Source organism: Aquila chrysaetos, chromosome Z (genome assembly GCF_900496995.4).
Source record: "Aquila chrysaetos chrysaetos chromosome Z, bAquChr1.4, whole genome shotgun sequence".
In the NCBI taxonomy this organism is placed as follows: domain Eukaryota; kingdom Metazoa; phylum Chordata; class Aves; order Accipitriformes; family Accipitridae; genus Aquila; species Aquila chrysaetos.
In genome coordinates this window covers 22,760,283-22,774,558 of record NC_044030.1, presented here as the reverse complement: position 1 = coordinate 22,774,558, position 14,276 = coordinate 22,760,283, and the positions used below count along the sequence as shown (strand labels likewise).

The following is a 14,276-nucleotide window of genomic DNA, read 5'->3' as shown; positions in this document are numbered from 1 at the left end:
GACTCGATGATCTTGAAGGTCTTTTCCAACCTAAATGATTCTATGATCCTATGATAATCTAGCACCAGTTATTCAATCCCTACCCATTCCCAAACATAGCTTTTCATGGCTCAAGCTGACTTAGCTTATGAGAGCATGAGATCACTATGTCACAGCTTGAACCTGCATAGGTTTTCACAGCTAAGCCCCAAACTTTTGAAGATTTTGAGTCACATCTCTACTTAACTGTTTGCTCTACTGCGCAATGACCAGAAGCATATTTCTTTGAAACTGTGTCCTTTTTATCTTTGTTGGTCTGCTAAGAAGGAAACACCCAACCAAAGATATAACGATGAAATAAAATGGAAGTTCAGCTACTCTGCTCAAGCAGCAAGATGCAAATGTTTAATTTTCTACAAATGAAGAACGTCTTCCAAAATGGATATGCATAAGCTAGCAGTGCCTTGGGTCATACTCACTAAATGCTACTCTAACTAGAGGGAACTACACCCCCTCTGCTTGAGAGGACTGTTAGTAGCTCAAGGATTCAAGAGGTAAAATCCCAACATGGAAACGTATAAAGTCCTAAAGGAAAAAAAAGAGGCGACCAGTCAGGCTGGTTGGTCTGGCTGGGGCCAGGGAGGGCCATCCATCCATCGATGCCAGCAGCACAGGAAGAGGTGGCAAAGCAGCAGCAAAGGACTGTCCCCAGGAGCTGTGGAGGCCAGACCTTCACCACCTAGCTCAAGACTGCCTGGCCAGCAAAGGCTCTCTTGGTGTCTTACTGGGGTGGTAAGCATCCTAACGTTTAGTCTAGCAGTTCACTAAATTCCAGCTAGCTTTCAGGTGCATTAGTAAGTAAAAATTGCTTTGCACTTCCAAACCGTGCAGACCCTGCTTGCAGAGTCTCTTTGCCAAATAATCTGCCCCAAAAGAGGGGTCACAGCATTAGAGGTAAGGAAATTAAAGTATAGCTGTAGGAAGTGAAAACTCCCAGATTGCAGAAATGGATCTGGAAAAGCTTGGTTTTAGTATCCTCATCTTCTTATACAAAATCCTGATCTTTGAAAGAGTACGTTCATTTGATCAGCCCACAGAACTCTCAATTCCTAGGTTTTTAAAACCTTTCTGCTTTGTATTCCAAAGTTGCCTACAACTCAAACTACTTTTAACGCAGCCTGTCCAATGAGACAAAACAAATGCAATGTAACTACATTTGCATCTACTCAAGTTTACGATTATTAAGAATACTCTTTAACATAATGACAGCCTGCTTATGTTATCATAACAAAATAAGCATGAGTGAACAAATACATCATTGCACTCCTAAGAGTGAGACACAATCTTGCAGTCCTGACATATCCACAATATGAATCCCATTCAGTTTATATTAAGTGAATAATTTCTTTACACTTCTAGGTGATCATGATTATCACAGAAGATTATTTTAATATTAATTAAAATCATCTGTCCTACAGTTATATCTTTAATCATTCTGTCATTTCTTGTTTATGTATTACTTTTTATTGTTTCAAAGACAGCATACACTGTTTTTTACTGTTATTTTCACCTTGTAAGTAGTCTTTTGCAAGTTAAAGTTATTTGTAAATATTTAATGAATTAATTGAATAAATAAGTGTTTTAAAAACAACAGAAAACCAAACCCAAACCAGCTGTTTTAGTCGTAGTTACTCCCATACATCTTTCTCCCTTTCTGTTTCTCTCTCACACAAACGCACATTGAGATGGATATTCCAAGGTGATGATAACATTGCTCTTCATGCACACTGATGCCAGTAACAGTGGTTGCAGATTTTTTTCCTAGCATTGCAAAACCTATTTTCAGACCTGTACACAATTACTTACAACTGATACTTAAGTTTGTACCCAAGGCTCACCCCAACAACTTGGCATGATTTGCATGACTTCACGGTCAGGATGCAATCATTTTAGCTCCATCATCAAAGGCCTTGAAGTCATTGCAAGTCTGGCTTCCACAGATTTTGCATCAGGTTCCAAACCAGGCTGTAGCCTCATGGCAGTGACACCACCTATTACTGTTTCTGCTCTTATCCTGTTCAGGTAGCTCCTACTCTGGGACACTTGGTGCATTTTTTATCTTCATTGAACCTTCCCTGTGATCAAGGACTGCTTTCTTTTGCTGTCAAGCTTGGTGTCAGAAGATACACTTAAGCACTGCATCACAGACGCAATAAGTGAAAGTATAGCACAGAGACCCCAGTGTAGTGCTGGGCCATTCTAGCTGAACCCGATGCATGTTTGCAGCAGTGCTTGCACACACATAATAGGAGTACAGCTGACTGACCCTAATAGATAGTGGATTGTAAGGTTCTACTGTCAGACTGACATGAACATAGCTTCCCCTCTGCAAGCGAGACTACAGAGCCTCTCACCTCAGCCTTCTCCACTTCAGGCAGTGAGTGTCTGCGGGGAAAACAAGCCAGCTAGCAGGGTCTTACTCCTGCCTGGGCAGTGTTCTCAGTGCAAGTTATCAGCATGGTCGGCATCAATGAAAACTGAACAGTTCATCCTAAACTGCTATATCAACACATGAAGGCATTCATCTTCATCTGAACATCACTAGTTTTTAGAAGTGTTTAGCTCCTTTTTTTCCTCACTAGAAATTATTACATTTATTAGTACTGCAATATTATATATATAAGTGTTATTATTGGATACCACCGTGCTAAGCAGTGTGCAAACACAGAACAAAGACAACCCCTGACCCAGAAGCTTGCAACGTAAATAATCCAAGATAGCTGTCCAATTCACACTGAAATGATAGCTTCAGTTTGCCATTAACATACTTCAGTTCAGCAAACCACTCTTGTGGAAACCCATAGGAATTTTGCCAATGGATTTCATTTAATGCAGAGCAAGGCTTAAAAAGAAATATTGGATATCACCCTGTTTTAGAGAAAAATAAATGCAAGTAGATTCATGTTCTATTTTCTAACTCAGGAATGTTCTTGATTGATCAGCCTACAAGCTCTGAACGAGTATAACATAACTGGTTTTGGAGGCATGAGTATAGGTGATAACACACACCAACACTTGCACAGTTAAAAGATTAAGAAAGTCACGCACCATGGTCCTAGCTCCAAACTCATTGTTAATGAGCACTGCACATCTGAGAACACTGAGATCCCAGGAACACATACACACCCTGCTGATAATGATGGAGGAAAAAGGATAACAAGCTTCTTTTTAAAAAACAAATCATAATACATTCTGTCTGATTCAATTACCCAAATACAAAAGTCTAAAACACACTACAAATGTTAGAATGTAGGGTATTCTTATAAAAATATTTAAAATAAACCAGTACAAATAAAAGTGAAAAAGGTGTCTGGATTTCCATCCAGAAATACTATTGAAGCTTTACAGAAATACTAGTATCAGGATATGAGAATTCCTGTGTTTTGAGCCAAAATGGGTAAGAGCCTTGTCACTTGCAATGAATTTAGAAGGCAAAATGTCCTTCCCTCTACCACTTTGTCACTTTTCCTTTGAGTAACAATCTTTTTTTATACATAAAACCATTAAAAGAAGAAATACTAAGGGCAAGTTGCTTGCAACACAAAGCAAGTGAACAGATGCAACCTTTGGTTTGACTATTCAGGCAGAGCTGCATGCGAGAAGTGCTCCCATCTCACAGACTGACCCAGAAGGTGTCATGTCAGGGTAAATCTCCCTAATCCCTGCTGTGCACATCACTCCACTTTGGTAGCACCTGTTTCCTCCAGCATTCATTTCTTACAGCCAGCAATACAGATCAAGTCGTTCAGGTGGAGCTCTGCTCTTTTTCACTCCCACTAAGAGAAGGAAGCTGCCATTTCTAAACTTGACACTGATAACTATATCTCAGTAATATTCCAGAAGGGCTGGTGATGGGACCTTTCCACTCACTGGGCATTGGTCTGCAGCATGACACAAAATTAGGGCTCTCCCCAACTGCTGTTAAACTTTGTTGCAGGTTTAAATATCAAATGTTTCCATAGGGATTATGGGCTTGTGTGCATAACTGAGCTGTACTGGAGGAAGCTCTGTCGGGCATCCTTTGAATAAGCAGTTTTAAGGTAAGGCTTTTTCAGCTCTGCATAAACAAAACAGCACCAAATTACTTGGTAAAAGCTAAAGTAACCTGTAAATATGTCAAGCTATGGGGCAAGATTTGTCTGGTGAGCTGTACTCCCCAGCCATATCCCTAAGCAGATGATCTAAGCATAGGCTGGCCACTAGTGTGAGGCCTCTGCAATACTGATTACAGATTTGCTGCAGATCACTTACCATCTCAAGAGCAGCCATAGGAAAAACTATAGCTGATTTTGAACTTTTCAAGGCAAAAAACTACCCAAGCAAAAAAAAAATCTAATTATTGGGACAACAAATTAAAAGGGGGAGGAGCACAGAAAAGGAAAATAAAGAACATATAAAATACTTAAAAAGCACCTTCTGTTTCCCTCCATATAACTACTAATTTCTTTAAACAGTGCAATTCCTCCCACACTATCTCCTGCATTAACCTTATAGACTTGAATATTTAGGACTGAGTTGTAAATTCCCAATAAAAGGAATTCTTTAATGTCTAAGGTCAGAGTTCAGTGAGCATATCGCCCGTTTATTAGCACTGAAGTGAAAACCATGATCCAAACTCCTCACTGTGGCCTGATACCCAGATCAAGAAACAAAAGAAAACCAGTAGTAAAGGCTAAATCCTCACTTCAGGATGCAATTTTCAAGTACATTAAGCTACTGGAGCAACATACTATATTTTGAAGTGATAAGAAGTTGATTCCTGCTTCACTGTGATTGTATTATCTAAGGACTGCTTTTAAGCTATTATGGAAAATAGTTTTGACTCCTTTCAAAGCAAAATATTCTAAATAGTTCAAGGTGTTGGTTGAAATGGGGAGGGAAAAAATGAACTACTTCATTTAAAAATGCAAGGACCAGAGGATGTATCTTTGGCTCCAGTAATGAAATAATGGTAAAAAAAATTCCATAGATTGCTCTCTTATCTGAAAGAATTTGAAGTGTGTAGAACCATTCTTGCTGAACAGAAGAAAGATAGAACCCTGAATTATGTTTTACAGATTCAAGATTAATGAGGAAAAAAAAAAAGGCATTTTGCCCTTGAAAGCAGGTAAGTACTCCTTTGTAGGTATTCTCGTTCTCTTCAAACTTTTGCGCTTAGAGAAATAGTTTTCACTTTGCTCACCATTCTTATGAGACCTTGGAACTATACATAAGCTTTTCCACTTCATTCTGTTCTCATACAACTCTTCTACGTATAAATCCTTTGTAAATAAAAGGGAATTTAACCTAAAAAAAAAGTTTTCCTGTTCTAATTAGATGACCCTGAAAAACAGATATAAGACCTTTATTAAGTAAGCAAGGAGATTTTTTTTTGTGCTTGTTTTTTAACTTTTTGTCTTTGGCACTCCCTTTCCCCAAGTTGGGTCTGCTATTTTTGGACTAGAGAAACACCAATCTATCTTAGCTTGATAAATTTTTGTGAAGGGATGACTATATCCACTAAGTTACTGCACCACTTTTTGTTACTTTCCATAGCTATAAGGCTAATTCTACAAATCCAAACAAACTGAAGAATATGTTCTTACTTGTATTCCAAAAATTCTTTTGCTGAGAATATACAAGCAGCATTGTTCCAAAGGGAAGGAAAATACGAATTTAAAAGAATAGCGATCAAACTCTACATGCACTACAATAGGTGCTTCTGCTTCCTCCATTAAATGTACATAAACTGTTTTGTCTTCAAGCAGAAGAACACATTGTTTAGCTATTAATCCTTCTGGATACACCTAGCATTGGATCAATTGTTCTTTTTTGGATCTGGGTTAAAGTGTATCAGGCATTCACTGATGTACTTCTGTGACAGATTCCCTTGTTGCCTTCATTGTTTGATAAAACAATGTATCTGATGTCTATTGGTAACATTTGCAATGAAAATGCAACCAGTTACATCTGGTTTAGTCATGAGTTGTTTTGAGATGTAAATATTATAAAAGAGTAACCTAATAATTACAGTTAATCTACACTCAGTCTGCAAAACCAGGAATTAAGACTGGAAGGCAGAGAATCATTCATTCATAGCACAGATTCAAGTCAACATGATGATGGGCCATCTTTGATCACTGTTGTGTTGAATATTTAACAGTTAACTTTTGCCTTCAGTTAGCTGGAGAAACCTGACTGCAAGTAGCGTATTTTATTTTCAGTGAGCCAAGAGAAGGTAAAGAACTGTGATAAACAGCCAGCCCTGTCAATACACAAACATTATTTGATCTTTTGACAGTAATTAGATATATTAGCTAGAAAAAATTTAAATGATACATCATTGCTTCTGAGTTTGGGGGCTAAAAACACGTTTAAAACTAAATACCCAAGCTTTTTTTTTTTTTTTTTTTTTTAAACTACTAGCAAGAATCTTTGCACTGGCACTGTGGAGACTGCTAAAGGCAATTTCCAGTGGAGTGTGGCCTTGGGATTATGCATGCAGTGTAGAACCTCAGATAAGGTCCTTAAGCCAACCAAAGAAGTCAGACACATACTGCAAGGAAATTAGATGGCTAAGAAACATTTTTTCCTGCATGAATTACAACTGAAAGTCTCGGTGCATCCACATGCTTGTATCAAATGAACCCTTAACATATGCCTAGCAGTTGTCATGTGTGAGCTGCTTACTGGAAGCTTTGTGATGGCATCATATTTCCAAGAATAAAGACAGATATTTATTTATTTGTAGAGAACAAGAATGAGCAGAGAGCAGAAAAGGATTTCACCTTCACACACAGATGGATTTTTTGTGTGTGTGTTTTTTGTTTGTTTGTTTTTGTTTTTGTTAAATCAAGGAAAGAATACAGAGCAGAAGCTGATGGGAGGAAGAAATGCTGACTACACAAACTGTTCAATCTGAACTGACTCCATTGCCAGAAGTTAGAGAGAGGTACAAACAGAACCAAAAATGCTGCCAAAAACGTGCTCTCTGGAGAAGCAGAAAATCCACTTCTGTTCTCAGTTCTGCTGCTGTAAATCCACAGTAACTCCGGGCACGTGATATGAGCACTTCTGGACATACAACAGTGTAATGTAGGCACACGTGGCTCATGTTGCCCTGATACATGGGCACGTTATAGCCATGTGTGCATTCAGAAGGCAAGGTTCTTTATTCCTTTGCACAGAAAAAAAAAAAAGATCAACAAGAGCGACTACCTTCTATGTAACCTAGAAAAGCAGCACACTTCTCACAACAGAGACAGGTCTTCTCCAGAAGAGCAAAGCAAATTTGTCAGACTTTTCAATGACATAATGCTATACATATTAACTTTTTTTTTTTTTTTTTAGAAACCAAAAATTTCTATTTCAACTGGTATAAACAACAGATAACCATGCACCGAGCTATTTCAGTAACCAGATCAGTATAGGAGACTGCAAAAAGTAATCTGCTTACAGGTCTCATAATTCACATACAAAAGTAACATATTCCTAAGTGTTCTAGATCGTGTGCCTCAGAGATGTTATAAACACAAAAATCTATTGAGTTAGACCTAATAAAAAATTTAGATTTTCATTATGAAGCCCATGTATGACAGACAGCAATATACTGATGCTGGCAATGGAAAGGCAGATATTAAAACCTATGTAACATAATCTTCCCCTCAAAACAGACATAAAAACCGGAACAATAAAAAAGCAAGAGTTTCTGGCATTGTGTATTTCCACCCCTTCTGTCCTTTCCCCACCTCTTCCTTCCAAACTTCCTCAGCCAGATTACTCTGCAGCCCTAGCAACCCATTTATACTCAGCTGGCTGTCCACCTTCATTATCTGTACCACATTCTGCCCTCATGCATGACCTTAAACTGCAATCCTGGAAAATACCTTGCTCACCAACCCTAAGTGTCAGTTGCTATAATTAGCATTCTGGGAGCTAACAATACAGCCATTAAGGCACTGAGAAAGACACACGTCCTGCCAAGACACACGTCCTGCCTTAGTTCAGTGTATATCAAGTGATCAGTCAGACGACCATTAAAGCAGTGAAGTCTTTACTCAGATGGTCAGCTTGCCTGACTCAACCGATAACCCCATCAACAGGGTTTTCCTTAGAGACATGGATAATGATACTCTTTCATGTTACCTTCCTCGCTACAAAATGCAGTGCTTCCAAATCTCCCTTCCTATTCCCAGGACAGTCTGCAATGAGAAAAATCTGACTGAATAGAACAACAGTCTCAAAATCAGGCTGTCATTCAGCAACAAAGCACACACAACTTCACAGTAAGGACACTGGCTACTGCGAGTTCCCCCCTCACCGAGGACATGGAATAGCATAAGAATGTTTCATCTCCATTTCAGAATTTTAATATTTTAATCTATTAAATCTTATCACCATCATCTTCTTCCAATTTGGATGGCCAGCTAACTGATTTAATACACTAAAGAAATACTAAAACTGCTAGGGCAAAGCTTTATGTAGAACTACTATATAAAATAAATTAAAAAGCTTGGCGCTAGAGTGATGCTGAGAACCATTTAATACCATCAAATTTCATTCATGTAAATCCCTCCTCATCAAAACAAAGCCAGCAGACTGCTGCCTAATTCCTAATTTCTGATAAATATATCAAAATTCATTAGGGTTTCATGTATAGTGTCAAGCGGAACAGCAAATACTCCTTCTAATGATAACATTTATTTTCAGGATCATTTTGTGTACATAAAGTAGTCTATTCCAACATGTAAAGACTCCCTCTAGTTAAAACTGAGAAAAAAAAAATCAACTTAAGAGCAGATGAAAGAAATGTATTTTATTTGTGTAAACTAAACTTTTAACTACTGAGCAAATCAAAGCCATTAAGATCTCAGGAGACATCTTCTGAGGACTATGACCTCTACACAGCACAGAATGGATTCAGCAGCTATTTGTCCTTTCCCATGACAAATGGGTACTGTATCTGTCTCCAGCTATACAAAAAGGGATGTTTAGCTTCATATGGCAGAGTATATAGAGCATTCCGGTGTGTGGGGTTTGGGGGTTTTCTTCTGAGAGCTTTTTTAAAAATGTACTTCTCTATGGACTATGGATCTACAGGTGTTTGGTGAACTAATTAGTAACTGGAATCCAGAGCCAGTATCATTCATTTGGCAAAATACTTGCAAATTCCCTCAAGGGAAAATCTGAGGCAAAACATGCAAAATTGGCTGCGCAACTAGCATGAATGACCTAAGTATCTAATTCCCAAAGCCAAAATATATCCCCTTTAGTGTTTCTGAAACATAAAATTAACAATTTTGTTCAATGTGAAGGAACATAATCTTGGACTACACTCCACTGACAGAGGGTAATTATGCTAGAGACATACTAATCTAATACTTCTATATTTAACTTGCTTTTAGTGTGTTTTAGTTTTAGAGGAAACAGTAGCTATCCAGCTTACTGTCCAAGCTAATACAGTCACTTCAAGGACAGCAACTGCAAATTAAAATCTGGAAAATCATTACTAGTTTAGCAGAGAATTGAAGAAAATTCAGCCTTGTCTGCAAGCCTGATTTCACTGTATCTGACCAAACAAATAAGCTTTTTCCCAGGATCACAGTGATGCAGAAGTGCCTCAGTTTCTAAATAGAAATAAACAAACTCACAAAATCAAAACTTTGTGCTAGTGTTGTCTTCACTCTCTCTGACTGGAAAATGAGTGAGGTAGTCTTTGTTTCTTTTACTTTTAGTATTACTTATACACTATACATTCTTGTCCTGCCATCTTTATACTAACAAATAAATGTTTTACAAACGTGTATCAGACAGTAGTTAGTATTTTTCAGTAATTTTCACTGAGAGGCACAAGTTTTATAAGCTTATTTTGAACATGCATCTATTTAGAAGTTAGTAACACAATGACTATTTAATGCTACTTAAAAAAAAAAAAATACAGTTTCTTAAACAGTGATATGTAAAACAGTGACAGCAATGGATGCTGAAGTTATACAGAGCCACTTCACAAGTGACAATTTGGGAAATGCCTCAGTAGACACTCAGGAATTCCTGAGCAGCAATTCTGTTGAAAAAAACCTGGTGGGAACAGAGGTGAACAATGTCAGACAAAGAGGAGAGGCTTTGCAGAAGACAGTTATATCTGAAACGAGAACATGCTTATTAAAATACAGCTATTATAGATTAAGTCGATATCTAGGGTGCTCCGACTGCCCCCACTATGGGGAATATTTTGAAACTATAATATGTCACTGTTAACATGGCATTTTCAGAACATTCTTAAATGATTAGTCTTGCCATAACATGAGGAAACAACATTGACACAAAGCATCTACTGTAACAAACTACATTCCACTATTCTGGCAATATTAACATTAAAACCTACATCAACAGGATCTCTACACTCAGTTTATAAGATCAGCTATTTTTCTTTGTAACAAATTTAGAAGTAACGCAAGGAGTAACTTCCTAAAGTAACATAACCATAACAGTTAGTGTGCAATTTAACTGCTGATTTAAATCTGCCAGCTGACACAAATAACTCCCCTAAACTGCTTCTAAAATGGGCAGACATGGAAAGGAAGAGGAAAAACAAAATGGTCAACAACCACCAGGAGAAATGCCTTAAATATGTTGAAGATCTTCCGGCTTAAGTAAGGAGAAATTCATTCCAGGATCTAAGAGCTGTCCCAGGCATTAAACCTTTCGTAGAGAATCATCCTGATTGTCTCCATAGAGTTAACCTATCTCGTATTCCTAAGCAACCCTATCCAATCAGAAGCTTATTTCCTTTTTGTAAAAGCTATGTTTGAGAAATTAGGTTTCAAGCTGTCAGCACTGATAGCCATTTATTCTGCGCCTGCACCTACACTGAAGTCTGTGGGAAGGAAAGGCTGGAAAACTAGCTGAAATGAATGAAAGACTGCCCCTCAAATGCACTTTTTCTGATTTTTAGGGGAAGAAAAAAGCATTATATTACTGTAACTGTTCTGCCTGCTCCCCTTTTTTGATCTTGCCAACTCCCAACAATATTTTGCACTCCTTATTGTTTTTTTACAGCAGAATAAAACTTAAAATAAAAAAAAACCCAAACATTTTCCTTTCGAGTTTTACATGGCTATTTTATCTACCTTATCCTCAATAAATTTGACTTATAAACAAAATAAATGAAAGCTGATATAAATGCAGAATATCAACAATTACTCTTAAAGACATTTTATGGTATCTGTCCACTGTGTTTTAGCAAACATACCTAAAGTTATATCAAAACACTGAAATCAAATCACAGTGCCACAGTAAACAGTGTGGCACAAACCTCTATGTAGAAGTCCTTCAGATTAAAAGGCAAAGCATTCCTGACAATCTGTGACACAGAATACAACCCAACCAACAAACAAAATATCAAGGACCTGGAAGCTCCATTCCATTAAATATTTAGGTTCCTTGAATCCAAAACGGAAGAGGCAAAACAAGAAAGAAAAATAGAAAGACACATAGAAAGAACTAAACAAACAAAACAACCTTACCTTTCACAAGCTCGGACAGTCCATGCAGCAATTATCCATAACGAGATACTAAAAACCAACAGTACAGTTCCTGGACATATTGTCATTAGAGTCTTCATAACAAAACGGGTATTGAAGTTTATCTTATTTAACGCTCCAATGCTTCTAGATGAGGCATCAGTGAAAAGTTTGCTATGCAAAAGCATAACTCTGGCAATAAGATATAGTCTTAAGAACATTGGTATAGATAAAATAATATCCACATCAGCTGTTGTTGTGGATGGAGTGTAAGAAAAGGCGAGCCGGGCTGTCCATGTGAATGTATAGTTCCCAGGTATGGGATGTATAGCACACACCAGTATTTCCAAGCAGATAAAGAAAATACGCTCATAAGTCATGGCTATTCTCCAGTCATCTGCTCCATTGTCCACCATGAACAACTGAAATAATAAAATATAAGGTTAACTTTAGTACGTCATCAACAGACCTTGTTATAATTCCATTTTAAAACACCATAGTTTTCAGAGCTGCCAATGACCACTAAAAAAGAAAATAAATACATCATTTCAAAAAGTGACATTACTACATCACTATGAAGTGAAACATAACTCTGGTTAAGACAAAAAGAATTTTTTCATGCACTATTTTTAAAACTGGACATGAAACTGAACTTTCACGTATCATTTACTAAGAATTCCTCATATTTTCTTTAACTGTCATTTCTGATAAAACAAAACTCTGGACCAATTAAGCCTTGTCCCTTCAAAATCAATTGCTTACTCTGTGTTCATAAAATTAAGAAAAATTTAAGAAAATGTTTTCAGAATGGATATCTAAATTATAAATTGAAAATACTAAGATGCAATATTAAGCCTGTCCTAGAGCATATCCATGCTTCAGTCAGGGTGATATTATAGCTTCTGTGGAACTATCCAAGCTTTCTTCAAGCTTCAGGCACCAATACAGATCAACGTAGGATGCAAAACCACATGAGAAACTGCACAAAGACTCAAAAAGATATCTCACAGTGAAAATCTGAAAAGCAAAGGCCGGCAAATATCAGAGTAGCCCAGGCAGCCAGGTGATGTCTACTAGCAGCACATGTTGGCTCTTGCACAATCAAGGCCTTCAGTTTACCACCCAGGAACAAAGGTACTGAAACATTTCACGCTGTTTAGTAAATGGTGTTCCTGATTATTTACTAAATAAATACTTAATCAAACAGTATTTATCACTAGTAGACAGTAGCAGTACACAAGAAGTTGCAAACAGGCAACTTTTCAACATAACCCATAATGACAAAGAAGATACAATCTCAGTGACAGAAGACCTTCTCATCAGTTTATCTATAGTCTGAATCTAAACAAGGCTGCTCAGTAAATAAAAATACTTTTGCAGGACTTTTAAAATTAGATTATTCAAAAATAATGGGTGAGAAGGAAAAGTGCACAAAGAACGCGCTTCTTAATGTAAGAAAAGTATTTTCAGCACACTACACACTATATACACAGCCAAAACCCCAATTATTCATCTGCACTGCTCTTTGCCCCTTTCCATCTTTCAAGAGTTTAAAAATACAAGCCTGATCTCTCTGTATATGTTTTTAGAGATTGAAAACACACTCTCCATCCTCCTCCCATTAGGTTCAGTCTTTCAGTAAATTGCTCCAGTCATTTGTTTAGAAAAGTGATAACCAGAAATTAATTTTATTGTAGTTGAACTGATAGTAAAAGAAATAAAGAAGTTAACCATAGTAAGAGAGAGAACAAATTTCTGTGTTTGTGGACCTGTTTTTCATCCCTTTATGTTCTTTCTCTCCATCTTACTGCATTGGGTGTTGCTGACAGTGTTTTGGTACTGGGGGGGCTGCAGGTGCGGTGTCTGTGAGAAGTCAGGGGCTGCTCTGCAGTGGACCCACTGCAGGACATAGCTGAGCTCATCAGTGAAGCTGGTGGTGCTTCTGTGAAAGCATATTTAGGAAAGAGTAAAACGCTGCCCAGGCAGTGAGGAGTGAGGGGAAAAAAGTGTGAGAAACAACCCCGGAAATGCTAAGGTCAGAGGAAAAGAAGGGGGAGGAGGTGCTCCAGGCACTGGAACAGAAATTTCCCTGCAGCCCACGGACAGAACCATGGTGAAGGAGGTATTTTGCTCAAGCCCGTGGAGAGGACCACGCTGGAGATACCGACACTGCAGCCCACGGAGGGCCCCATGCCAGAGCAACGTGGATATTTCCTGAAGGGACTGCCACCTGCAGAGAGCCCAAGCTGCAGCAGACTCTCCTTACAAGAACTAATGCCCATGAAAGAGCCATGCTGGAGCAGGTTTAGCCTGAAGGGCTGCAGACCATGGAAAGGACTCACACTGGCGCAGGGGAAAAGCATGAGGAGGAACGAACAGCAGAGAGGAACTGCTGTGGAATGACTTCCATTCCCCGTATCCCCTGCACCACTCACGAGGGAGAAGATAAAGGAGTGGGGAATGAAGGAGAGGTGTTGAGCCTGGGAAGAGGGGAGTGGGGCAAGGTGGTTTAGCTTTTGTCTTTGCTTCTCACCATCCCACTCTACTTTTAACTGGCAATAAATTAAATTAATTTTCCCCAAGATGAGCCTGTTTTGCCAGTGCTAGTAATAGGTAAGGGATCTCCCCATCTTTATCTCAACTCACAAACTTTTTCATCTTATTTTCTGTCCTTGTCCTGTTGAGGAGGAAGTGTGAGAGATCAGCTGGGTGGGGGTCTGGCAGCTGGCCAAGGTC

The 14,276-nt window shown here is 38.2% G+C and overlaps 1 protein-coding gene across 6 annotated transcripts in view; it reads right to left on the bottom strand.

The window, feature by feature from the left end:
- The window catches only part of KCNN2 (potassium calcium-activated channel subfamily N member 2), a 77,029-nt gene that overhangs the window by 43,210 nt on the left and 19,543 nt on the right, over positions 1-14,276 (bottom strand). For all 6 annotated transcript variants that reach the window (XR_003921929.2, XM_030004440.2, XM_030004439.2 and 3 more), the window contains exon 4: positions 11,544-11,962. Coding sequence is in view for 5 of the 6 variants with exons in the window: in XM_030004440.2 (XP_029860300.1) it covers positions 11,544-11,962 (419 nt within the window). In the remaining variant the exon portion in view is untranslated. The remainder of the gene's footprint in view (positions 1-11,543; positions 11,963-14,276) is intronic.